Source organism: Lissotriton vulgaris, chromosome 12 (assembly GCF_964263255.1).
Source record: "Lissotriton vulgaris chromosome 12, aLisVul1.2, whole genome shotgun sequence".
NCBI classification, from domain to species: domain Eukaryota; kingdom Metazoa; phylum Chordata; class Amphibia; order Caudata; family Salamandridae; genus Lissotriton; species Lissotriton vulgaris.
Window position 1 is genome coordinate 759,120,601 of NC_141700.1, and position 27,476 is coordinate 759,148,076.

At 47.4% G+C, this 27,476-nt stretch overlaps 1 protein-coding gene across 1 annotated transcript in view; it reads right to left on the reverse strand.

The window, feature by feature from the left end:
* DNAH2 (dynein axonemal heavy chain 2) overlaps positions 1 to 27,476 on the reverse strand; it is a 2,538,822-nt gene that overhangs the window by 1,363,659 nt on the left and 1,147,687 nt on the right. The window contains exon 37 of the mRNA XM_086946066.1: positions 20,643 to 20,832. Within this exon, the coding sequence (XP_086802192.1) occupies positions 20,643 to 20,832 (190 nt within the window). The remainder of the gene's footprint in view (positions 1 to 20,642; positions 20,833 to 27,476) is intronic.

Genomic DNA, 27,476 nt, shown 5'->3' on the forward strand with positions numbered 1-27,476 from the left:
TTACCGTTATGGTACGCGTTATCATGGAACAGCCATTGGGTCTTGATTCCGCAAGCTGCAACCGGGCTCGGCTCGGGCCAGAGCTTAGTTCACACGAGCCCATGCACTCTGCCTTCAGGATTGTCAAGGCCTGCCATAGGAGTGACTGATAGGAACTCGGGTGTCCACTGGAGGGTTAGATATAGGACTACTATATCTAAAGCAAAGGGTGATTACACGGCTTTGCCCCAGCTGTCATGCAGCCAGTTGTGTCAAATTTAGGTGGCCAGCCAGGGGTGGCATAATACATGCTGCAGCCCCTGGCGGCCCTGGGTACACCTACGCCCTGGGTTACAGGGTCTGATAAGGTGGCCCAGTACCAATTGGTAAATGCACCTAGGGTACATCTCGTAATTTAGAAAGAGAACAGCCAGGCTGTGGGTCTGATTGGCAGGCCCACAGCCAGAGAAAGTCGTAAACCAGTGAAACAAAAGCGAAAAATCTGGGTGATCATAGGATTGCAGACCCTACTCTCCTACATGACCCCCCCCCCAAACGTCGGAACAACTAACTAACCTTGACCAGGTAAGTCTTCTTGTTCTAAGTGGAAATATCTGGAGAGCCCATCGGCATTGCCATGATCAGTACCAGGTCTATGTTCCACTGTGAAGTCCATCCCCTGTAGGGAAATGGACCACCTAAGCAGTTTGGGGTTTTCACCCTTCATCTGATTTAGCCACAAGAGGGGCTTATGGTCGGTCTGAATCTTGAAGTGAGTGCCAAACAAGTATGGCCTCAGCTTCTTCAGGGCCCAAACCACAGCAAAGGCCTCCCTCTCAATAGCTGACCAATTCTTCTCTCTAGGGGTCAGCCGTCTGCTTATAAAAGCAATGGGCTGGTCTTGACCATCAAAATTCAGTTGAGAAAGAACAGCTCCCACACCCAACTCAGAAGCATCTGTTTGGACAATGAATGGTTTGGAGTAGTCCGGACTCTTGAGGATAGGTGCCGTGCACATGGCCTGCTTTAGGTCATCGAATGCTTTTTGACAGCTCGCTGTCCACTGAACCTTTTTTGGCATTTTCTTACTTGTCAGTTCGTTTAATGGTGTCACGATGGAACCATAGTTCCTGACAAACTTCCTGTAGTAACCAGTCAGGCCCAAGAAAGCTCGAACCTGAGTCTGGGTGGTTGGAGGAGCCCAGTCCCTGATTGACTGTATCTTGCTCTCCAGTGGCTGAACCTGACCTCCACCGACAAGGTGGCCCAGGTATACAACCTGTGTCTGCCCTATCTGGCACTTGGTGGCCTTGATAGTGAGACCTGCTGCTTGCAGTGCCTCTAACGTCTTCCGCAGGTGGACCAGGTGATCCTCCCAGGTGGAGCTAAAGACAGCAATATCGTCAAGATATGCCGCACAGAAGTCATCCAGCCCAGTAAGGACATGATTCACCAACCGTTGGAAGGTGGCAGGTGCATTTTTCAGACCAAAGGGCATCACCACGAACTGATAATGCCCACCAGGGGTTGAAAATGCTGTCTTAGGCTTGGCGTCCTCAGCTAACCTGATTTGCCAATACCCAGCTGTCAGGTCAAACGTACTTAAGTAGTTGGCCGAAGCCAATCTATCAATAAGCTCGTCTGCCCTTGGTATTGGGTGGGCGTCAGTCTTAGTGACTGCATTGAGACCCCTGTAGTCTACGCAGAACCTCATCTCTCTCTTACCACCCTGGGTGTGAGGTTTCGGCACTAGAACTACGGGACTAGCCCAAGGGCTATCCGAGGGTTCAATGACTCCCAGCTCCAACATTTTCTGCACTTCACTTTTGATGCAGTCTCTGACGTGATCAGGCTGCCTGTAGATTTTACTCTTTACGGGCAAGCTGTCACCAGTGTCGACCTCATGGGTGCACCAATCGGTCTGACTGGGTGTCAGAGAAAACAGATGTCGGAACGACTGAAGAACCTGTTTACAGTCGCTCTGTTGATGTTCGGAGAGGCTGCCGCAAAAGACAACACCATCTACCGAGCCATCGTCAGGATTCTGAGAGAGCAGGTCGGGGAGAGGGTCACTCTCCTCCTCCTGTCCTTCATCTATGGCCATGAGCAAACTCATGTCCTTCCTGTCGACATATGCTTTTAACCTGTTGACATGAAGCACCCTATGGGGGCTCCGGGGAGTTCCCAGGTCGACCAGGTAGGTGACCTCTCCCTTTTTCTCCAGGATGGTGTGGGGCCCGGACCATTTGTCCTTGAGTGCTGCTGGGGCCACTGGCTCCAACACCCACACCTTCTGTCCGGGCTGGTAAACAGTCAAGACAGCCTTTTGGTCATGCCAAGCTTTTTGGAGTTCTTGGCTGGCCTTAAGGTTTTCGGATGCCTTTTCCATGTATTCAGCCATCCGCGAGCGGAGACCGAGCACATAGTCCACTATGTTGGTTGCCGGCTTTTTGAGAGGTCTCTCCCATCCTTCCTTCACCAAACACAGGGGTCCTCTTACAGGATGCCCGTACAAAAGTTCAAAAGGGCTGTAGCCAACCCCCTTCTGTGGGACTTCTCTGTAGGCGAACAAGAGGCAGGGGATCAGGACGTCCCATCTACGCCGAAGCTTTTCCGGTAGTCCATGAATCATCCCTTTTAGGGTCCTGTTGAATCTCTCAACAAGCCCATTGCATTGTGGATGATAGGGTGTAGTGAACTTGTAGTTGACACCACATTCCTTCCACATAGCAGTTAAGTAGCTCGACATAAAGTTTGCACCTCTGTCGGAGACGACCTCCTTAGGGAAGCCCACTCTGGAGAATACTCCAACTAGGGCTCTTGCCACCACAGGTGCTGTAGTGGTCCTAAGGGGAATAGCTTCAGGATACCTGGTGGCATGATCCACTACCACCAGTATAAACTTGTGCCCTGATGCTGTCGGTGGTTCCATGGGACCGACGATGTCGATCCCCACCCGTTCAAAGGGCACCCCCACCACAGGCATTGGTATAAGGGGGGCCTTTGTCGTGCCACCTGACTTACCACTGGCTTGGCAAGTGACACAGGAGCGGCAAAACTCCTTGGTATCTTCGTTCATGTGAGGCCAGTGAAAGTGCGAGACAAGCCTGTCCCACGTTTTCGTCTGGCCTAAGTGACCTGCTAAGGGAATCTCGTGGGCCAAGGTAAGTAGGAAACCACGCTGAGACAAGGGGACGACCAGCCTCCTGGTCATGCCAGGCTTGGGGTCTCTTGACTCAGTGTACAGGAGTCCATCTTCCCAGTATACCTTGTGGGTACCTGTGGCGTTCCCAGCAGCCTCAGCAGCAGCCTGCTGTCTGAGGGGTTCAAGAGAAGGGCAGTCTAACTGGTCCTTCCCCAGGTCTTCCCTTGAGGGTCCCCCTGAGCCCAAGAATTCAACTTGATCAAGTTCGAACTCTCTCGGCTCAGTTTCCCTCAATTCCTGTAGGTCAGCCTCCTCTGAGACTTGATCCTCGACCTGGGGCAAGGGGGAAGGCGCAGCCTTAACCCTACTGCTCTTTTTCTTGGGAGGTGTCTGGTCCGTTGTTCCAGAATCCAGCACCTGTTCAGTGGGGCATCTCCTGACGTGTGACCTAGTCACAGCGAACACATGTGCTGGCAAACCTAACATTTCCATGTGAGTCCGGTGCTCCACTTCTGACCATTGTGACGACTCCAAATCATTGCCCAACAAACAATCCACTGGGAGGTCTGGACTAACTACAACCTTCTTTTGGCCAGTTACCCCTCCCCAGGAGAAAGCTACAATTGCCATACTGTGATTGGTAGTGACATTGCTTGCATTGGTCACCAGGAATTCTGTACCTGGCATGATCTGTCCAGGGTCCACAAAGTTAGGCGTCACCATGGTGACGCTGGCACAAGTGTCCCTATAGGCCTGAGCCATCTTTCCATTTATAAAAGGCGTCTGTCGGTATTTGCCCAAAGTATTGGGGCTTACGTCAGGGGACACGTCCACGTCCCCTGTACTGACAAGGACAGCCTGAGTGAGTGTGCCAACTAAGTTGTCACGCCCCTCAGAACCCAGGGTTAACCCTACTAAACCCTTGGGAGGCGCACTACCACTGCTGACTGTACTAGGGGGCACAGGTGCCTTAGGGGCTGCAGTGGCAGGAGTCTGCCCTCCTCCTTTCTTGGTGCACTCACTAAACCAGTGAGATTTACTTTTACAGTACTGGCACCATCGTTTGGATTGGCCTTCTTTCTTCTTTTGGGGAGCCTGACCCCCACCCTCTTTGGGTTGTTGGGGACCTGTCGAAGACTTCTGGTCATTTTGTTCCCCCTTAGAATCTTTACCCTTCTGGTCTGCTTTCTTCTGACCACCTTGATTCTGGCCCTGGTTCTGTTTAACTCTCGTACGAACCCATTTGTCTGCCTTCTGCCCCAATTCTTGAGGAGAGGTCAGATCCGAGTCGACAAGATGCTGATGCAACAACTGGTTCTGACAATTGTTTAAAATTTGTTCTCTCATCATCAAATTATACAATCCTTTGTAATCAGTAACCTTACTGCCCAGCAACCAGCCCTCAAAAGCCTTAGTGGCACAATCGACAAAATCAGACCAATCTTGAGACTGCGTTTTCTGGGTATCCCTGAACAGCACCCTGTACTGCTCAGTGGTTAGGCCGAACCCTTCAACGAGTGTATTCTTCAAGACTTGGTAATTGTTCGCGTCCTCTACCCTTGTGGTGAGGAGCTTGTCTCTTCCTTTACCTTCAAAGGAGAGCCACAAGATAGCTGCCCACTGACTCTGGGGAACGCCTTGCACAGTGCAAGCCCTCTCCAAAGCAGTAATCCATTTGTGGATGTCGTCCCCTTGTTTAAAGGGGGGCACTATCTTCCCAAGGTGCTTCGTATCGAAACTCTTTTCCCTATTACTAGGTACATTGCTGCCACCAGTGGGGACTACCCCACTTAACTGTTGCTCTCTAGCGAAAGCAAGCTTTTCCTTGGCCAGGGCAAGTTCTTCCCTTTCGATCCGCAGATTAGCTGCCCTTTCCTTCGCTTCGTACACTCTCCTCTGAGGGGACGTCATCCCTCTTTGAGAAGAGTTGTGAGAGCCGTTGGTATGAAGGGATCTGCCAGAGCCTCTTGATAGAGAGCTGGCTCGTCCATTCCCCATGTTAAGCGGAACCGACAGTAGCGCCGGGGTTCCCCCAGTACCACTATCGTGTCTGCTTAAGTTGGACCGTGTTAGTCTGACGACTTCTACCTGTCCCTTATCTGCCTCGTCCCCAGAGAGATCCTCATCCTCATCCTCCTCCACATCCCCGTTCTCGGTTGCGAGGTGAATGAGGTCAGGATCGTCCCGGGTTCCCTCGAGGGGAGGCATGTCTCCTTCTGGATTAGAAGGGCTAAGAAGCTTCTCAGCCTTCCTGGCATCATAAGTCTCTAGGAGACCAATCAGAAAGGAGGTGGTGGGGTTAGCCCCTTGCTTAATTTTCCTAGAGGTACATACTTGTCGTAACTCATGGAAGTTAAGCGCAGTATATCTTGACGGGATGACCTGTGGAGGGTCAACTGACACCAGGGGGGACTCGATGTTTCCTCCTGTGACCGACATACTGCTTCTAGTGTGGTGTAAGTGATGCACCTACCTACACTATGTGTTACCTACTTTTCCCTTGCTAAGAGTTGTAGCCAAGGTGTGCTAAGCCTTGAGGAGCTACAACAGCTGGTTCAGTAGAACTCAGAGTATTCTAAGCTTTAGTTATATGTACTAACAGTACTTGTGCGATCTTTCAACCAGATATTCTTAGGATACGTGTGGTAAAACAACAGCAAGCTCAAATCCCAACCGCTGCTCACCAATGTGAGAAGTTGGCCCGATATGCAACGTTCGCTATTCTAGCGACCGCTATGTATCGTTCCAACGACCCTTATGGTGTTTGGTTGTAAGTCAACCTATAGACCAGCTATCCTAGTAGCGTGGATACGAGCAGTCTAAGGCTAAAGACTCGAGAGGGCGCGTTAAGCCAGCTGTTTACCACACATGTACCCCTTGAACACCCAGTGAAAGGACACCACACAAGTGTTATGAAAATAAACAGTATATTTATTAAGAATCACAACAGCCCTGTACTCTTTATGAGGACAGGGTACTAAGCACAAACCAAATCTCTTTAGCAAATACTTCAAGTGCACAGTTTAAAGACAAGTGTCCGAGGACACGGAAAGGTTAAGGCAAGTCGGAAGCGAGGGACTCGGGACCCTAGAGTAAGGAGGCTATGCAGGCACCGAAATGCCGAGTTACCTAGCCACGAGGGCTGCGGCTGCACAAGTCTTACAGGCGTCGGGGTCTTCGCTGACGAGCCAGGAGCCGGAAGAAAAGGAGTTGCTGGCCGGCGACCAGTGGTGTATAGTTCGTAGAGATTGATGAAACCTGAAAGCAGAGGGGACCAAGTTCGTACTACTAGCCAGTAGTCAGAGGGTACCAGGAAGGCACCAGTTGGCCGTCACCTCGACCAGGTGAGTGGGCGACGCTAGGCTCTGCAGTCTCACGGACCAGGAGGCGTTGTCGGCGACCACGGTGGAGGTGCGAGCTGTCCCACGACGGATGTCGCTGTCGGCGTCTTGGTTGGACCAGGAGGGTCCGGGGTGCTTCTCAAAAGATGGAAGCAGGGGCCAGTCTGGAGCAACCAGACCGGCAGTGTTGATTCTTGGTCGTCGTCACAGAAGGGCACAAGCCAACGGCAAGTGACCAGACAACGTGCTGAGCAGCGAGCAGAAGGGCCCCACGCAGATCGTGGAGATGCTGGGAGACTGCACTTCGGTGCTAGAGCGGCTCAGGGTCGGGGCTTCTCGGACCCCAGAGCACTCACCAGAGAGTTACCTCGATGGTCGTGCTGGTTTTTAAGAGCGTGCAGGTTCTGATGATGGCCGGTCCCTCGAGGTCTCGTCGCACCCACAGATCACAGCTGAGCTGATGACGTGGGTAGAGGTCAGAGGTGCCAGGGAAGCCGGTTTCTCGTCGAGCTGGGCCGTCGGATTCCTTGAGGAAGGACTTACAGCAAACCGCAGAGTTCTTAGATGGTGCCCGCTGATGCAGGGTGACTACTCCTTAGTCACAAGGGAGAAATCTTAAGAAGAGTCTTGAAGTCCTTTCGTAGAAAGTATTCTTGATTCAAAGATGATCTAATTTGGAAGGGTCCCCGCTCCGGCCTTTATCCTAAAGAAAGGGGTGGGTACATGACTAGGTCCTGCCCTAAGGGTGGGACCAGGAAGGGGGGTAGTTACACCCCTCTCCCCTGCCGGACTTTCCCCAGGCCAGGGCTGTCGCCCCTGGAACTGGTTCTAACCGGCAGATGCGTAGTGAGCACCGGGGTGCCACTCCGCAGTCACCTTCTCGCAAAAGCCCTACCTACCCAGAATACACAAACCCTGTCTGGGACGGTGCGAACACCGCCCTCGACAGGAAACCCTTTGTCCAAGTGCTCCTCGCTGGAAGGACTCCCAGCAGCAGGAGGTCAGACTTGTGTCTGTGGTGGCAGCATCCATTTTGTGGAGCTGAGGCTTTCGTTAACTTTAACCGGGGTTCACAGTGACGTACATGTCGTGTCCCTCTAGAAGGGCGGAATGCTAACCTCGTCGCCAGAGTTGGTGAGAGGGCAGCATCCCGATTCGTATGACACCTTACTCGACATGTCTTGATAACGCGACACCGAAGTTACCGTTATGGTACGCGTTATCATGGAACAGCCATTGGGTCTTGATTCCGCAAGCTGCAACCGGGCTCGGCTCGGGCCAGAGCTTAGTTCACACGAGCCCATGCACTCTGCCTTCAGGATTGTCAAGGCCTGCCATAGGAGTGACTGATAGGAACTCGGGTGTCCACTGGAGGGTTAGATATAGGACTACTATATCTAAAGCAAAGGGTGATTACACGGCTTTGCCCCAGCTGTCATGCAGCCAGTTGTGTCAAATTTAGGTGGCCAGCCAGGGGTGGCATAATACATGCTGCAGCCCCTGGCGGCCCTGGGTACACCTACGCCCTGGGTTACAGGGTCTGATAAGGTGGCCCAGTACCAATTGGTAAATGCACCTAGGGTACATCTCGTAATTTAGAAAGAGAACAGCCAGGCTGTGGGTCTGATTGGCAGGCCCACAGCCAGAGAAAGTCGTAAACCAGTGAAACAAAAGCGAAAAATCTGGGTGATCATAGGATTGCAGACCCTACTCTCCTACACCGAGAAAGCTCGGTCATACGTTCTTTGCTTACAGAAATGGCTGGTTTCAATAGTAAGTCTTCATAACTCCGAGAGAGACAGCAGCCTCGTGATAGTGTGATTTTCTGGGCTAGGTACGCTGATGTGTTTTAATGTATCGCTTTGTGAGTGATGCATGCTATTTTTAGATTTATTCTTGCTTCGCAAGGCAGCCAGTTAAGCACCTTCAGATGGGGTGTTGCGGGCAAATTTTCTGGTGCCAGTTATAAGTCTTGTGGCTGCATTGAGACAGGCTTTCAAAGGGGCTGTTGAGATCTTAGGGAGACCAGCTGGAGTTGTGCAAACGTACTCGATCCTTGATATTACTAGTGCCTGGACTGCCATTTTCAGGTCTGACTTGTTTAAGAAAGGTTTCAGTTTTCTCAGGTAGCTTAAATGGAACTGGGCCTTTTTTGCCATCATGTTAATATGAGCTAGCATATTCAGATTTTTGTCTAGTACGATTCCCAAGGATTTAGTAGAATCAACAACCCTGGAGAACAATCGAGTGCCGTAATCAGATTGATCCATTCTAGGATGTTCCTAGCACTTTTATGGGGGGAAATCAAAAGGAATTCTGCTTTTTAAGGGTGGAGCTTCAGGTGATTACTTGTTAACCAATGGATGATTCTCTTCAATGCCTGGTTCATGATACCTATCGCTTCTGATGAAGTGATCTTTATGTAAAGCTGTGTGTCATCTGCATACATGTGGAACAAGATGTTTGCTTGTTATAAGGCTTTAGTGAGTGGCTCTACGTACAGATTGAATAACGCCGGGGATAGAGTTGAGCACTGAGGAACTCTGATCGCATTACTGGATAAAGTTTGGTTGACTATGAATTTTTGCGATCTGTTCTCTAAAAATTAACTAAACCATCCAATCCCATCCTATTTTTCATGCGAGCTAGTATTTTAGCATGGTTTACCATGTTGAATGCTGAAGAAAGGTCGAGCAGGATTAGAAGGCAGGTTTTGTTGCGGTGGAGGGCAAGTAGAGCGTCATTCACGATGTGCAGAATTGCTGTTTCCATACTACTGTTTGGTCTAAACCCTGAATGGAAGTCACTCAACAGATTGAATTCTGAGATATGCTGGCACAATTGTTGTTGTACACATTTTTCCAGTACTTTGGCTAGCATGGGAATAGTTGTTACTGGTCTGAAATTGTTAGGGTCAGCGGGGTTCTCTGTTGGGTTCTTTAGGATTGGAGTGATTTGCCCTGTTTTTTGTGTTGAATTTAGTCCGGTATTGAGCCTTGTGTTAGCGAAGCGTTAATGATCTTTGTCCATGAGGGGATGAGCGTAAGCATGAGCGAATTTTGCGAATCTGGCGATCGCAAATTTTGCGAATTTGCGTACTCGCAATCCGCAAAATCCGCGAATTCTCGCGAATTTTTCTTTTGTGTTCCAAGGATTTCTGCCAGTTCGCGAGGGTTTTGTACCAGTTCGCAATTGCGAACTTACATGTTAGCTCGCAACGGTCGCAATTATGTTGTTTCTACGTCTGGTTCATCATCACAGGTTCCCAGCACCCTCTGTTTCACCCCTGCCACCCTCTGTTTCACCCATGCCACCCTCTGGTACATCAATGCCACCCTCTGGTTCATCATCACTGTAGATTATGGGGGGAAAAAGCAAGCACACCAGCCCTGCTTCAACTGACATGAATTAATTTGGGGTTGATTTATTAATGTGTCACTGTTTTAAAATTCCAGTCTGGCACCTGCTTCCTTATCTGTAATTTGCTTTCTGTTGCAGTGCAATTTTTTTTTCCAGGACCTTTTATGGCCTACTTGTAGCTATTCTATGAGCCTGCTGTGAGGGTCAGAGCAGGGTCATACAATTGTTGCAACTAGCAACTGAACTCTGGAGGGGCCCCAGTCAGGAAGTATGACAGGGAATGGTTACTAATGATGAGTTTGAACTTTTGAACCTGCTGAATGCTTTCACTTTTGCAAAACTCGTTTTTCTGCAGAACAGCATTACAGCAACTGTAATGCCCCAAACAAGCTTACTTGTGAAAGTTGATTTCTAATCCAAAAGTGATCCAAAGAAAGTCAAAAGGCCTAAAATCCAAAAAAGTGCAGGCAAATGTCAACCTGAGGAGTTATTCTGATAAAAATCATAATTTTCAGAAGGTCTATGCTGCATGCTAGTGGATTTCTTGTGCAGAATTGCAATTTTTGTAATTTCGCGAGTGCGAGATTGTTGCTGCCTACATGTTCGCAATTGCGAACTTACACCGCACGCCGCAAAATTGTATCACCAAGAAAAAAAATCCGCTGCGTGCGAATTTGCGGATTTTCGGTAAATTCGCGAGCGTTCGCGGATTGCCAATTTACCGAAAATCCGCAAAATTCGCGAGCGGAACGGATTTTCCGCCCATGCTTATGAGCGGATGATTTATTGAAGACCAACAAGACGGTAGAGGATCATTGTAGTGATTGTTTCGTTTAGTGGCCGAGATGATTTTTGCAGTGTCTAGATCATTAATGGGCTTGAATTCTGACCATCAAGCATTATTTTTAGGCATTTTCAGCTCGGGTTGAGATTAAAGCTCAGCTGCTTTTTTGAGCAGAACTCTTCAATGCTTATATTCACTTTTGTAGAGGTTGATGCAGATTTGGCAGTTTTATTGTGAGAGAAAGTTTTCTTCTGATCTGCATATTTTTGTACGGGACTCCATTGCTTTTTCATTGCCATCTCATGTCAAACAATTCCAGACAACCCACCTGGTCGTTTCTGATGATGCCTGAGGAAATTCTAACTGACACGAGAAAAACCATCTTGCATCCTGCATTTCTGCCCAGGAACTGCCGCACACCCAACCCCTCCTGTTCTTTGCAGTTCACCAGAAAGCCATGAGATACTCACACCCTGTTTAAATGAGTTGTTTTCCATCTCCTGCTCCCAGCCTGGTAAACATCCTTGACACTGTGATCAGGTTATCTGGACAATGGTCTGACTGCTGTGCCTTGATCAGAGTGATTAAACAAGGACCTGAAAGACCGGGCTTTGATCAGGGTGATTGAACAATGACCTGAAAGACTGAGCCTTGATCAAGCAGAGTGAACAATGATTTGTGTACCAAGCCTTGACCAGGTCACCACCTACAAACATCGTCTGGATCTGGTTATCAACTGCAAACACTGCCCTGATTAAACAATGAACTAACAGCTAATAGGTCAGGATGAAAAAGTATAAAAGGCTTGTAAGCTGCAGAGTAAAGCAGCAGCCTCCTCTGTCTTGTTTCTGACGAGCTTGGGACTCTGTTCCATATCCCGGGCTATTTGAATAAATCTGGGTTCCTCCTGCAGACGAAGGCTCCTGTGTCTCCTTTTACTACGTATGAAGGGTATGGAAGGCTTGTGCGGTTCCCCCGCTGCCGAGACCCAGTAAGTGGGTTATTCCGGTTCTTCAATTGGATTGATCTTTTAAGCAGATCGAATAGTTTCCTAGGTCTGTTTTTTGCATTATCCAGTTCTTTCCCGAAAAAGTATTTTTTTGAGTTTAGATGGTTTTATTGTATGCTTTCCTGGCCTGTCTTAGTTGGATTAGATGGGGTGAGGAAGGGTGTTGTCGCCATTTCTGCTCTGTGGATCTATGCGTCTTTCTTCATTGAAGGCGCCGTCAAAACACAGGTTTTTGTCTTTATCATTGATCCTTTTGAATTTTAACGGGGCTATGTCTTCAATAATATTCGCCATTGTATTGTTGTAATACTCTGTGAGGTCACTAACATCTGCCATATTACTAGGAGTTTGCAGTTTTGTCTCACATCGTGCTGCGATGTTATCCATATTGAGCCTTCTAGTGTCACAAATCCATTTTCTGGGTTTTATTGGGTGTGACGAGACTTTAGTTTTCTTGAAGGGTATTTGGAAGGTAACGATGTGGTGGTCAGGCCAATCGCAAGGGGTGATTTCAATGTTATAGATGGCTTTTTCTTTAGCTGTGATCCAGTCTAGGGTAGTACCTTTGGAGTGGGTTGGAAGATGACATTCTTGGACCAGCGACTGATCATCAAGGAAGGCTCTGAATGAATTGATCTAATTATCCGTATGATCCTCCCGAAGTAGATTGAAGTCTCCCAAGAAATTATCCTTGGAGTGAGGAGAGGAGTTTGCTGTGATGATTTCTATCAGCTGATCTTTGAACCTGGTATTTTTGCCTGGGGGGTGGTAGAATGGTTGGACGTAGGAAAGTCTTGGTCACTCTGATAACCTAAGTAGCCCCATCGACAGTGGAGTGTATGGTGCAGATATAACCAGGAAAGAAAATTGCATCATCTACGGTGTTGTCGTCAATGGTACAATTGCCGATGGCGTCGTCAACGGAAGTGCAGTCATAGTCGATGGGACACTCGTCAACGACTATCTTCACCGACGGTATCTTAGTAGACAGGGGAGCATCAGCGGTCTTCAACGACGATGGAGGTCTTGACATCAAATGGCTTATGGAGACTCCCTTAGATACTGATGCCTGGATTGCCATCGTCATCACTGTTGCAGTCGACAACTGCGTCGACGATGCAACACTCATTGTCGTTGACGAGTGAGGGAACGTCGTTGACAATGATTTTTTAAGAGATTTCTGCCACACAGGATTTGAAGAGGAGGCTCTTGGGCGATCTCCTTCCTTTCTAGACAGCATAGAAGGCACAGACAACGCTGGTTCCAAGAAGTGTTTAGCTCCTTTGTCTTTTTTTTAGCTCTTGGTGTCCTGAGAAGGTTTATGATGTTTCCTACCTTCTCCTGAGGAACTGTCTTTAGATCTAGCCCTCTTATGAGATGTGGAGGATTTCTCACTCTCCTCCTCAGAAGAAGGTGTCTTGTGCTTCGTGGTTTGAAGTCACAGCAACAACCTTCCCTCCCTATCTTTGAGGGTTTTGGACAAAATGGTGCATCACATTTTGCATTCTCTCACCTCATGCCTTGGGTAAAGGCATAACAAAATACACTCCTTATGTGGATCATCCACATGAACTCTTTTCTTGCCCAGGCCCTGCATGGGCAGAAAAGGCCTTTCTTATCAGACAAGATGCCAAGGTATGTAAAAGCTGTAGAAAAACTGAGATTTTAGCCGATGTGTGGTTAAAATCTGAGAGAATCGGCCTCTCCTGAGCGTGATCTAGAGGGTCCTGGCAGCTGATTGGCTAGGTTCCAACATTAGGTCCTTTTGAAAAAGGACATAGATGGGCTACAATGAACATGGTTCAGGGCCACCATAGCCTAGGAAATTTTCAACGCACTGCTTGAACATTTTACCGTGGGACTCCCATCTCGCGATGGGGAATTATTCAGGCATGTGAATCTATAAAAGATACCCCAATAGTGGATAATGCTTTGACTTCTTTTTTTTTTACTTACCCGACTTCTTGAATCGAGACGACAAACATCATGTGCGGCTCAATGAGCAGTCCCGGGACCTTCTGCGCAACTGGAATCAAAAGCTCCATGGGGTTGTCCGACGTCAGGTTGCGAGGAGTTTGAGGGACTGTTCCGTCATTGACTTGGGGTTCACAGCACGGCATTCCTTGCAGGTCTTGGCGATGGGGTTCAGCTCCAAGCACCAGTGGCAAACCAAATGACAGGCATCACATGGTTTAAAGCATGTTGGCTTCTTAGAGGACATCCCTAATACACCAGCAGATGAAATCCTGACTGACGCATAAAGAAAAGGACTGATGTCAGCATGTTGGAGTCACTGTCGACGCAGACTAAGTTGGTCCAAAGCTGAACAACATCACCTACTGGCCCCAGGGGTACTGCTCGAAAATGTATGAATCCTGTCTGACACCTGGGGATTATTACGTTTTTATCAGATAAAAAGGCTATATGTCCACCCATCCTAATTGGGTCTTACCCTGTTTGGCTGTGGGAGAGGTTTGGCTATGGCAGTGTTGGAGTAGTCACTGCCATAGCCAGACCTAAGGTCCACTCACAATTAAATTGGGTCGGAGGACAATTATGTTTATGGTGTATATACTCCATCGCGACAGAGTATACATACCACCAAAATGTAATTCAAGCCCAAATTCCACAAGGAACACAGTCAATTAAAGGCATTTAATTTGGTCGCTACACTAGAAGGAGGAAGTCCAACCGCCTCCTCAGTTTTGGAATCACAGAGGTATGAGTTGATTTGTTTCACTGATGGGTGACTTGAACTGGAAGACTGCCACCCGAGCAGGGGTCAGTCATTTGAGAAATTCAGATGTCATGCCAAATACGAAAATCCATGATGTAACATCCTCTTGGCATCCTTGCCACTGTCATCAACTCCCTTTGGGCATGCTTCTGTAAACAGACTCAACATAGAGTCTGTCATAGGAGCGGGAAGAACAGCATAAGCATGGTCTGTCAGAGCGGCTGTGATACATTGGAGCCCAACACAGTGACACCTGAGCTCTTGCTTGGGGTCATGCCAGGACCCATTAAGAACAAAAAGACAAAGGCACCCATTGGAACCTAGATGATGCTATGTCTGAGAATTCTGGCAATGATGCTGAAGTCACAACAGAGACAGATAATGAAGTGTTTAGACACAGAGCCTGAACTGTTGGCACAGTCATGGAGAAGGAGGATCGCCCTGGAGCAGGGGTATGCTCTAGAGGCCAGGGAATCAGCAGCAGTACCAGAGATGCCCCTAGGGTCTCCATCTTGGATTAATATTCTAATATATTCTGCCATCGAGGGGGCGTACACCAGAAGACGGGCTGTTTTAGATGCAGTTTTACTAATATTTGTAAAAATGCTTATGTAGGACTGGGGAATGCAGTGGCAAATAAGACACAGTAGCAAGTTCATGCAACGGGGAGGAGTGGTGTTTAATATGTTTCTGTTCTCTTGTTCTACAATTGTGATGATAAGGAAAATGTGTACCTCAAATGTCATTGGAAAGGATTCGGAATGTTTACTTTGGCAGATGTGCCCTGGGCTAAGAAGCTCTGCAATGTATGTGACGTTTGACACAATAAAATTTGTTTAAAAAAAATTATTTTGAAAAATGCTAGCTATATGTGTATAAAGGACGTCCACCCCAATAACATGAGAATGTGAACCTATGCTAGAAACAGTGCTGGAAATATTAAACTTGTGCATGGGTGTGCACAACTTAGATAAGGGAGAAAGAAGGTACATACCATAAGGTGATAGATATAGGACTGGAATGTAATGGGTGAGAAAGAGACGTTTCAATACATTTAAGCACTACAGGCCATTAATACGGTACAGGATGGAGAAGGGAGAGATAATGTAGACACCACACAGAGAAACAGGTATGAAATAGTTATGTACCAGTAGTGCTGGTTCTGCATCTTAGGATCTTCTTTGAAGTCATAAATGCTTGAATAATTCCCCGCTGCATGTGCTGACCATGCGACACCTTTCTGCATAGTGTTCTTTCATGGGAACAACAGCATAGGATGTCTTTATCCATGAGATCTTTTTCATATGTGTGAAATGGAAGACTAACAGAGGCTTCATTTTTCTCTGAATTTTCAAAATAACTCTCTAGATCAACATCATGCAACTGAATTGCAGCATCCAAATACAGTGAAAACAAACGAAAACAAACCCCTTTTACATTGAGAATGGAGAAAAAAAAGGATCCTGTCTGTAGGTAAGTGCCCTTGTTTTACATGGTTATACCCCCACCTTTTCCCTGGAGTCTGATGCAACTTTGACTGAAAGTGTACTGGGTTCCTGTTAATCAGGTCCCCAGTATCAGTGTACTTTACTTAAAACTATACCACTTTTGCACAATTGGCACCACTTTAGGATCCATGCTTAGTAAAAGGTAAGTCACCCCTACACCAGGCCTTACAGCCCAAAGGCAGGGTGCACTATAACCCATGTGTGGGCATAACTGTGAATGGATATATCCCCGTGCTATCCAAGTAAATTCTTAGATATCGCAAGTACACAGGGAAGCTATACCAAATACATGGGCTGGGCACTCCTGAATAAGAGCTCCTCAGCTACATGATGGCTTCACTGTACCCCCCGATGTTTGGTACCAAACATCTCGTCTTAATAAAGCCACACTGATGCCAGTGATGAATTTATTAAGAAATGCACCCATAGGACACCTTGGAGGTGCCCCCTGAAAACCTACCAACTACTAGTGTGTTGACTGAGTGGTCTCGACCAGCTAGTTACCACATACGAGTTTCTGGCGCTCTGAGGTGAGCTCCTTCACTGTCGGAGGCCAGGAACAAAGCTCTGGATGGAGACGTTTACACTACCTCCCTGCGGGATCTTTATTCTAGGGGGGTAAGCTTCAAATGCCACACTGCCTTTTTTGGGTGACCCTGGCCTCCCCAGACAGTGGAGATACACACCCCCCTTGTCCAGACCCTACTTTTGGCAGCAAGACAGGCAGGAACATTAGTAAAATTAGGCGGTGTGTCCCACACCAAGCCAGCACCACCCTTAAGGCGGACTGGCTGATGTGGACATCATCATTTCAGATTCCTCTTTCCTGTTTTGGACGGAATTAGCCATCTAGGGTCAGGCTTATGCCAACTTTCCACCGGAAGTGGATAGATAGAGGGTGTAGACGCCCTAAAGGTAGGCAGCCCATTGGATACTACCTCTCACTCCCTGTAAGGCCCCTAAATTGAGTATTTAGTTGGTACCCCTAAACCCAAGAACTCAGATTCAATGGATCTAGAGAAGAAGGACGAAGAAGAGTCACTGCCTGGCAAGAACTGCAATGAACCTGGAAATTTTAGCATGAAACCCTGCCTGCTCACAACTCTCTCAATAATAGACTCTTCGTGCAAGCTGGAGATCTATCACAGCCTTGGGTAGCCTGCCAGCACTTTGAAAATCGCCTATAATCTCCCTTGGAGTAGAGGAGCTACTCCATTGAAATCTGCAGGCACCAAAGAACAGAGTGTGGTCCGCTGCCTTACAGTTCCCCAGCCCAACCGGTACCGCAGACAACGAGGAAGAGGTACCCATGCTCTGAAAGGTCGATCAGTCTCCCCACCGAATGTGCAGACACCAGGACCCAATGGAGCCATGCAGCATCATTACCCGGGGTAACTTAATGGGATGCAAGTCAAGGATCAAACCGAAATAAGTGTAACTTATTTCTTCTCTTTGCCTCTTTTTAAGAGAGGTTTGTTCCGGCTCCAAAGAAGAGGTTACTCCAGCTTATCAACACATTGACAGAAAAGAGTGATCAGTTGAAGGTGATACTGCCCACACCTTTGACATGTGTGATGGTGAAATAGTCACAGTCTGCCTCTTTAATGTCCACGGGGATGTTGTTAACGGTGAACAGTGCATCTTTGATATTTACGGTGTCTGAGTCCACAGCATTTTTGTGAGAACCAATGTCAATTTGTGTTTCATCTGCAGCGATGCGTATCTTATCCAAATTGAACTTGAATAGCCCGACGCTGATGGCAAGTCATGTTCAAAGTGATGTTGAAGTGTTGTGGAGCCATGCTTCGACGGTGAGCAAGTCAGAGCAGAGGCTGTCGACAGGGACATCATTGGTCTTGATTTCGGACTCTGATGACTTAGGGAATGGTGATGTCGTCTTTCTCTGCTATTTCATCTTCTCTCACTAGACCTCCATTTATGGTGGTCCTTTTCAGAAGGTGGTAAAGAAACAGAATCAGGCTGATCTTTCTTTCCTCTCGCATTACATTTGCTATGCACAAGCGCGCTTGTTTCCATTCCGCCATCGCCACTCCAGGCGAATCGTGACCACAACTATTTACATTAATTTCCGCACACTGCCGATGTGCTGAGAAAATCTCTACCGTTATGATTTGTGAGGAATATTCCCCAATTTAAGATGGTGGGCGCACGTCATGCGCAAAGATATAATTAACTGGCACAAAGGGGTTTTATGTCTGACAGAGGGAGAGTTACATTAGCATTTAAGGAGCATTAATAAAGGCCTATTTATGAAGAAGGTGGCAGATGCATTCGAATGGGAATCCTAATGTCTCTTTTCAAACGTTAACTCAGCGTTGGTGTTGGGGAGCCCTGCAGTCAGAGGCGGACCCTTCTCCCAGCAAGTCATCCATATAGTCCTTGCTATGTCAGATTTATTTAAGCAGCTGACTCATGCTACCACACCGGGCCTGCGCTACAACATCAGGGGGTGTGCCTTTCATGCTTAGCCACAGTTCCGGAGTCACCCTTCAGTCCCGGGGTGGATGGAACCCGGGATGTGTGCGCGCACCTGCCATGTTTTGTCTGTTGTTCTTCAGCCTAGTGGCGCTATGTACCATCCGGCTATGGTACATGGACAATGGTGCCAGCAACTCCTCCCTTCCGACTCCATCAGCTGCTGGCCTGTGCCCTGGGGGCAGGGATGCTTCCTGTATTTAGCCTATGGCAGTAACTTGCTGAGGGAGAGGATCCTGCTCAGAAATCCGTCTGCTACCTTCTTTAGTCCAGGGAGTCTGGAGGTACACCCCTTTGCTAGCAAAAGAGTAACCTTGGTATATCTCTCAAATGGGGCTGCGGCAGGATACTCAGAGAGAATGCCCTCGCTTCTGCTTAACTCGTACCACCCCTTTATCACCATAGCAGCCATCTTGCCAAGTGATGCTGTCTCTCATCTTGGCTTTCTAACCAAGGGCATGTTGCATGCTGAGAGTTGTAGTTCAGTCTCTTGCACAATTAACAAAAGCTCAACAGTATCAGCATGCAGAGTGTTGTTTGCACAACACCCTGGCCAAGTACAAGGTGTCATACAGTGCTTAATTTGAAAATCGGAGAGCGCCGTTCCAGAAACGGTGTTCAGAAGCCCGCAGCCATTGCAATTAAATGTTGCACGCTGAATACCAGGCTCGTGGTCCTCAGACTCTTTAATCCACCATACAACTCCTGTCCCTTTATCGCACTTGTTTAGGTCTCTGCTTTCTCCCTGTGTGACATGTTTCCTTCTTTGTCTTCCTCCCTCTTTTTGCTTTGTTTGTGTTGCTGTATCTTGCTCCGGTCCTCAAAAGTAAGTGGCAGGGCAGTGACTACATGAGAGCACGGAAATCAACAAGGTAATTTATCATAAGATACAACCTGTACAGCCATCCCTTCTTTCTCAAGCAGTGGCAGTCGCTCGTGGTTTTCTTCTCCTACACAGCCCATACATGGTTTACACATCCAGGTAGGACAGTTCATCTGATATATGTCTGTTTCTTGATTCCTCAACTTGGGAGTGTTGCGACTACTCCAGAGCCCTGCAATATCCTGATTCAAAGCATGGGTGGATGCTACAATCTAGATTTTTATAACTACAAATAAAATAGGCAAAAAAATATCAAATTAACCCTATACATAATACCACTCAGCACAACTTCATTCAACTCCACATAATAACACACTACTCGCTACCACATAAATGCACCCCACATAAAACCGATCTATACCATACAGCAAAAATTCACATAAATACACTTCACAACATGCCATATAATTCCAGACAGCACAATTTCACTCCACGCCACACAGTTACGCACCACACAAATCCACTCACCACGTTTCCATTACGCATCACATAATTCCACAAGAAACCTCATAATACAAAACACAATTACGTAACACATCACATGCATACAATCCACACCACATAATTACACATCACACCACAAAATTAAACAGCACATCACATAATTAAACTACTGCATAATACTCCACAACACAAATTACTATACCACATAATCACTCTCCATAACACAGAATCCCACCACACATAATTGCTATACACTAAATACCACATAATTACTATACACATAGTTCCGCTACACACCACATGCATCCACTTCACTCCAAAACACATAAGTAAAAAATATTTACAACGCCATTAGCTCAAACTCGCAAATGCGAGACCTATTGCATTGCAAAAGTTTCTCCTTGTTTTCAATGTAAGCCTGCATTAGGATCCTGCAATGCAGCTCTATGACGTTAATCCGGAGAATTATTGTAAACCTTCAGAGCAAAATGAGGCCTCTGTTAGGCTCCCATTGCACAGATCTGAATATGACCCCATGGATAAAGGCATGCTATGATGCTGTTTGCAGCGGGGAGGTGACTATTACCTAAGACACTACAGTTCTAAAACAAAGGGTCAAGGCACGAGGCTAAGGAGGAAAGTGCGGTAACTGCACAGCCCAGCCTTCCAGTTGAAGTGAGGGTAAATCCAGGCAATGCAGTTCTCTAAGTGCTTGGGCAGAAACCGGTAAGAAATGGTAGCCGAGAGAGAAGGTAGAGCTGGAGTATGAGGGGTGCCTGTGCTTTCACAGCAGGGAGGGAAATTGGCAAACTAGATGGGTCTGGCGCTCCTATTTACAATCAAATGTAAGCATGCATATAACATGAAATGACACCAACTACTTTTAAATTTCACTCACATGTAGAAAGCATGTATTTCATGCCCCATCAAAGGGCACATGTCATCATCCTCCTTACCTGAGCCAGACCACAATACATGCGTCCCATTGACCTGTAGTCCAGTCCTTCCGAGCAGTTCACAACTATGACATACATCCCCAGGGCCTTCCCCAAGTCCTTTACTGTTTCTGTTTTTCCTGTTCCTGCAGGCCCTTTGGGGGAGCCTCCCCGGTGCAGGTGCAAAGCTGTAGTTAGCGTCATGTAGCATCTGTTGGGTGAGACAAAGAGTTTCAGCATCACGGCAGCTGAAAATGTTCATCTTTCAACCATTAATCATCACACACTGTGAAAAACATCCATTAAGACTATAAGGAACTTTGGAGTGTAAGGACACATGTACCAAACTTCAGGTGCTTCACCTGGTCACCAAGCAGTAGTGTGAACTGTGTCTGCAAAGATTGTAGCGGCATGTGAGGAATTAGCTGGTGTATACTTCAGTGCAGTGCCACAGCTCGAAGTGGAGCGAACAGGTATAGTGCGTATGAATACCACCCTCTTCCCACATGAAAAATAACCTTTGCGTACAGCCATCTCTCTCAGCCCCACTCACCAGGACACCATTAGAGGTGGGCTTAAAGGACCATGTTACAGGCACGTTGAAAGCAGCAGCTGTTTTTAACGTGTTCTATCCTTGTGTCCTCAAAAATAAGTACTACAAATCTATTAAGTACAGTAGCCTGCCAATTTATGGTCAAAGTTCATGCAGCATCACTCCGAGTGATATCATAATGGGTCAATGAATGCTGTATTTCACCTTCGCTACCTCCAGAAAGCTGTTGCTATGGCTCCATGTGAAGATATGTGTGAGATGTTGGGTTGCTGGTTGAGTGGGGTGTTGCCCAAGCAACAGCCACAATTCCTGTAGGGTGAACCATAAAAGTCACTAAATTAACCTGTGTTCAACCCTCTAGTAGCCTGGCACTAAAGCAGTCAGGCTTAACTTAGAGGTAATGTGTAAAGCATTTATGCCGCACACAAACAGTAATCAAGCTGATAACACCAGTAAAATCCCACACCAATTTAGAAAAATAGAGTAACTTTTAATAAATTATTTGCCACCAAAATGACAAATATACAATTAGTAGAATAAGAGTTTTTATTTTTGTAAGTTTAAAGTAAAAACTAGCAGCTAAATGATCAAAGCACCAACTGCGGACGTCTAGGCGTGCGGGACCAGGTCAAAGTTGAAAAATATGGCTGACAGTGTTGCAGTGCTGGTCGGATGCAAGAAGTGGATTGAGCCCAGTCGGAGCTTGCCATCGAGTTTAAAATACATTTCTGCAAAAATTGTCTTAAAAGGTAAAGTTCAGTTGGGAAAGGTTGCAAGCAGTGGCAGAGGAGATGGCGTCATCGTCGGGGAGCCACTGGACAAAGTTTCGATGAAGATTTCTATGTTCAGACAGTCTCTTTTTTGGAAGTTGAAAACCTCCAGCAGGACAAAGCTACAAGCTGTAGACGACGAGGGCTTCACAAGGCCAGATACTCCTTCTGTGAATGACCCCTGAGCAGAATTTGTCACTGCGGAGAAGAACTTAGTGGGAGCTGCCACTAAGCTAGGCCGACCAGTGACGCACCTTGGGAGGATCAACGAGCAGGTAGGTCCCAGTCTCCTCGGAGCACTCTTTGGCAGAAAAGTTTCTAAATCCCAAGTTTTGGATTTTGGCTACCTGGGCACCTTTCACACCACTTCAGGACTGGAGGGGTACCACTTGGATGAACAGGACTCACTCAGCCCGAGTCCAGGTATGGGTTCTAAATGGTTGAAGCTTCTACTGGTCCTGAGCTCAAGCAGCAGGGCAGGCCTGTGAGGAACCTCATAGGCAGAAAAGCATTTGTCTATATAATCTCCCACCACATAACTGAGCAGCAGCTCTACTGGTATGCGGCCCCTGCCTTTCCATGAGACACCAACGGTATGCCTAGCCTTGAGCACCAGCTCCTTTTTGCTCTTTTCGTGTTTTAACAACAGTTTTCTTTCAGTCAAGACCCTCTCAGCCTCAACTGTTTCTTTGGCTAGGGCCTCAACATTTTTCTTCTGCTTCCAGTTTCATCTTGGCCAGCTGTAGTTTGAGTCCTTATCCGCCTTCCGGTCCTCCATCTCCACTGAGGATAAACCCCGGGCAGACACACTGCTTTCAGCCGGCTCATGGAGCACCTCTGGAGTTGTGCTCCTCCTGCAGCTCAGGACTCATTTCTAGGCCCTCCACCTCCTCTTCATCCAAATGCATTCTCTCCTCCTCTGAGGTGTCCTTCTCTGGTAAGGCTTGCAACCTATTGACCTAGTCATAACCTCTGAGGCTTTCTGGGGGGTCCAACTTTGTGGTCTTCTTGCCTGCTTCAGCCCCCGTGCAGACCTTCTGCAGCTCAGCCCTGGTGAGGGTGTCAATGTTGAGAGGTAGAGTACTAAATTCAGAAAAAAGGATAAAACAGGCAATCGAAATCTAAGGGGAATCTTAAAAAAGTCCACTCCGATGTCAAATCATTTAAATGTGATTTTTGTGTTTCACAAATCACTGTATGGTACAGCAAAAACACAAGTACTGGACCCAACCATATTGTAAGAAATCGGGTTGTTGATTGAGTGGACTGTTAACTCTGCTCAAGCAACAGTCACAATCCTTGTCAGGCTGAACCACAAAAGTCACAAAATTAACCAGTGCTTAACTCTCTGGTAGCTTGGAACAAAAACAGGTTTTACTTGGAGGCAATGTGTAATGTATTTATGCAGTACACAACCAGTAATAAAGTGAAGACACAATATCAGAAAAATCCCACACCTATTTAGAAAAAAAGAGTACATTTTAATACATTATTTGACACTAAAATGACAAAAATCTAACAAGTAGAAGTGGAGTTATGACTTTTTAAAATCTAAGGTAAAACTAGAGCCTAAAAATGAAAGCGCTAACTGCAGACAAGCAGTCACGCAAGCCTGTGTCAAAGATGAAAAATACGTTTGACCACGATGGAGCGTAGGTCGAACATAAGAAGTGGATTCGGCCCGGTCAACGTTTACCGTCGGACTTAGAAGAAATTTAAGCAAAACGTCTGAGCAGCTAAAAGTTCAGCAAGGCAAGGCTGCAGGCGGTGGCTGAGGAGGAGGCGTCGTTGTCTCCGATCAGCTGGATGAAGTTGTGGTGAAGATTTCTACTTACGGACTTAGTGGCAGATGTACAAACATTAGGCAAATAGGTAAGAACCTAGTTCATGTCTCACTGAGGCATTACGAAGGGAACAGGAGGAAAGAGAGGAGTAATTCCGTAAAGAAAGTGATTTAGGCAAGATGGCGGCCGTGAGGAGCGGCTGAGCAACCGCTTCAGCAGTGTGGACAAAGTTTTGAGCATGAACTCAACAGCCCGCTAACTATTTTGGAGGAATAATGCCATGAGCTTGCTTTAGACTTACCGGGCAGATAGAGGTCTGAACAGTCCTGCGGAGTCTCAGAGTCTCAGATCGCGGAACAGCGGAGCGGAGTCTGTCTCTCCGCATCTCGGCATTTCGGCATTTCGGCGTCCTGGACTGCGGGTGCACGGAGAAGGTGCCGAATCACACGGAACAGCGGAGCGGAGTCTGTTTCTCCGCATCTCGGCATTTCGGCGTCTTGGCTGGCGTCCTGGACTGCGGGTGCACGGAGAAGGTGCCGAACCACACGGAACAGCGGAGCGGAGTCTATTTTCTCCGCATCTCGGCATTTCGGCGTCTTGGCTGGCTGGATGCACTGGGTTGATCGTTGTTTCATGGCACTCCCCCCGGCCCTGCGGAGGATTGCTGCATCATCCTTCCTAAGGCTGAGGCTGGTCTGGAGACCCGGCGGAGCTCGCGGAGCCGGGAGGCGGAGCCTCACAGGGACGGGATCGCAGGAGAGGAACAGAGGTGGCGGAGCTCACTGCAGAGCTCGTGGATCCAGCGGTTGTGGCGTCTGCGGTCCAGACAGAGGCAGAGACAGTCCTGTGCTAAGAAACTGTAGGGCTCACGTGTGCAGGGACTGGTTTCGAGAGAAACAACTACTGTCTCTACTCTCAGTATTTGCTGCATTAATGGCTGCATTAATGGCTCCCAAACCCAATACTGGAGGTAAGCCTTTGTCTAAAAAGAGAAATGCTGACAACACTGGCATAACAGGCAGCAATACAGGCAGTACCACAGACATCTCCGTGAATACTGTGCCCTTAATTGGTGCAGGGATTGAGGGGGAAACTCCAGAGGTGGGATCTGGGGGTCGGGTAAAGCAGCAACAGATGTCCTTAGGTCCGAGCACCCCAAAGGTGATGCGACCCCCCTCAGCTAGGACCAGGCAAGCCACAGCTACAGCTACCGCCACCATGAGTGTCGTAGACATGCTGAATCGGAATGAGAAGAAGAAAAAGCAGAAAGAGTTGGAACCGGCTGCAGGGGCAGGGGCAGGGGTAGCAGTAGCAGCTGCCCCTGAGGTCCAAGTGTCATCATTACCAGCATTACCAACCACTCAAGAAGACGTAGAGATTGAGATTGAACCTGATTCCGACATTGAGGTCATATCTCAACCACCCTCTCATCCCCAAGAGCCTCAGCCCCAATCTCAATCTCAATCTCAGCTGCAGTCATATCAATTAGACCAGGTAGCTGGAGCAGGGGCTAACACCTCAAGTGGTACTCAGGTTCTGATATCACAGACGACTCATCCTATTGTTATGATTATGGAGGAAGATGAGGGGATTGGTAAAGGGGCCAGTGAGTGTATAGCTCCTATAACTGCTAAGGATACTCTAGACTCTTTACCAGAAGACATGACAGAGTGCACTCCCATTCCCTCAACAACTAACAATGAAGATACACAAGAAGGCTCAGCAACAGACGAGGCACTGAAAGTGGATACCAGATCCACCTCGAATCAAGCTGAACTTGCCGAATCAGCTAGCGGAAATGTCTCTGGGTCAGTACTTGGTGAAAAGGAGAAGGAAAAGGAGAAGACTCCCAGTGAGTGCTTCTTCTCCGTGACAGAGGAGGCCGACTGGTCAGAGGAAGAGGAGCCCCATAGCTCTGACATCGATTGTAGTAACCCAGAAACAGAAAGTGAAAACGAGGAAGGGATGCCATCAACTACTGTTAAAAACATGTCTTCTCAGGGGGATCTCCCAGAACTAACATGGGATCACTCTCCTACAACATCTCTCCAGGGGAGTTCTAATCAGGGGGTGGCTCAGACACAGCACCAGGAGTCTACGCAACTCTCAATGATGTCACTAATGGCAATGATGGAATCAATCCATCAAGGAATAACGGCACATAGAGAAGAGACTCGGTCAGACAGCCTCAAGGCCCAAGCTGCAATGCGAAAGATGAAAGGAGTGGTTAGGAAGCTATCGAAAGCCTGCACAAATGTAGGCGATAGGGTCTCTAATTTGGAAGAGAGGATCGTCGCTACTGAAACAGAGGTTGCAGCTTCCACGAGCAGGGTGGAATCCCTTGGTGCACAAGCAATGGATGTCCAGTGGAAGCTGGAGGACCTGGAAAATCGCCAAAGAAGGAACAATCTTAGAGTCCTCGGGATCCCGGAAGGAATCGAAGGGCAGGATGTTAAAGCCTTTATAGTGAAAACCTTTGAGAAAGCCTTCCCAGACATTGCTGGTTGGAATTGGACTACTGAAATTCAGAGAGCACATAGGACTCCATTTAAACCGAGACAGAATACCAGAGAAGGTGATAAGCCCAGAGCTATCTTAATCTACATAGGGAACTTTCTTCTACGCCAGTCCATATCAGAGAAAGCGAGACCAGATGCCAAAAGAACTTTCGAGGGAGGCTCTTTCTTTGTAAGGCCTGACTTTTGTCATGCCACCGTCGAACGGCGTTGGCGGCTGAGACAACTAATTAAGCCCTTTCAGGACAAAAGAGTACAGGTCTATCTCATCAATCCTGCCCAGTTAAAAATAATCCACTCAGGCAAGACTTTATATTTCTCTTCAGAAATCAAAGCTCGGGAGTATCTGGACTCAATTTAGCATGGCTCACAAACTATTACGGAACTAATATAGATTGTGTAGTGTAGACGTATCGTACACTTATTATACCAGAGTTACTAGTTATGTGAAATATGTTTACTATCAGTCTTTAAATGACCTATAAGTAGGATGCAGCTTTAGGGGGATGATATCAAGCTATTGTATAGTTTTTTTTTTTTTTTTTTTCGGGGGTGGGTATGACTTGTAAGTTTAATTCCTTCTCTATGCTCAAGGCTTATAGAGTTAATGGTGTCACGATAAGGTGGTTCATGGTTTATTGATGAGTTGAGGGTGTGTTCCAATCAGTAGTTTTTTTTAAAAATGTCCACTGCTGGGTTGCATCCATCACACGCACAGACTTAGTCTGCGCGCCTCACTAGGGGGAGGGTTGGGGCAGGGGGGGCTGGGGGGGGGTAAGGTTTGGAGTGGGGTGGGGGGGTGGGGAAAGCAAAAACTAAAAAGGAAAGTTCATGCAATTAATGTGTCTCTCAATATAAATGTAATGCTTAGAGTGGATATGTGCAGTCACGGGAAGTGTAGGAGAAAATGTAATTGGCTAGAATGTTGGATCTGCTCCCTACAGGGCTATGTCTAGTATCAGGGTAGTTAGCCTAAATATCGGTGGGCTGAATGATTGGAAAAAGAGGGGCAGGTTTGAAGAGTATATAAAATTAATAAGGGCTGATATCATATGTTTACAAGAGACCCACTTACCATGGAAAAAGAAACACTGGCTAAATCTAAGGGGGTATGAAGTTCTATCCTGTTCCTCACAGACATCAACGGTAAAGGGGGTGGCCATTATGGGTCGGGTAGGTCTGGGAGGAGTAAAACACTCAAAAGCTGATGCACTGGGAAGATGGGCAATATG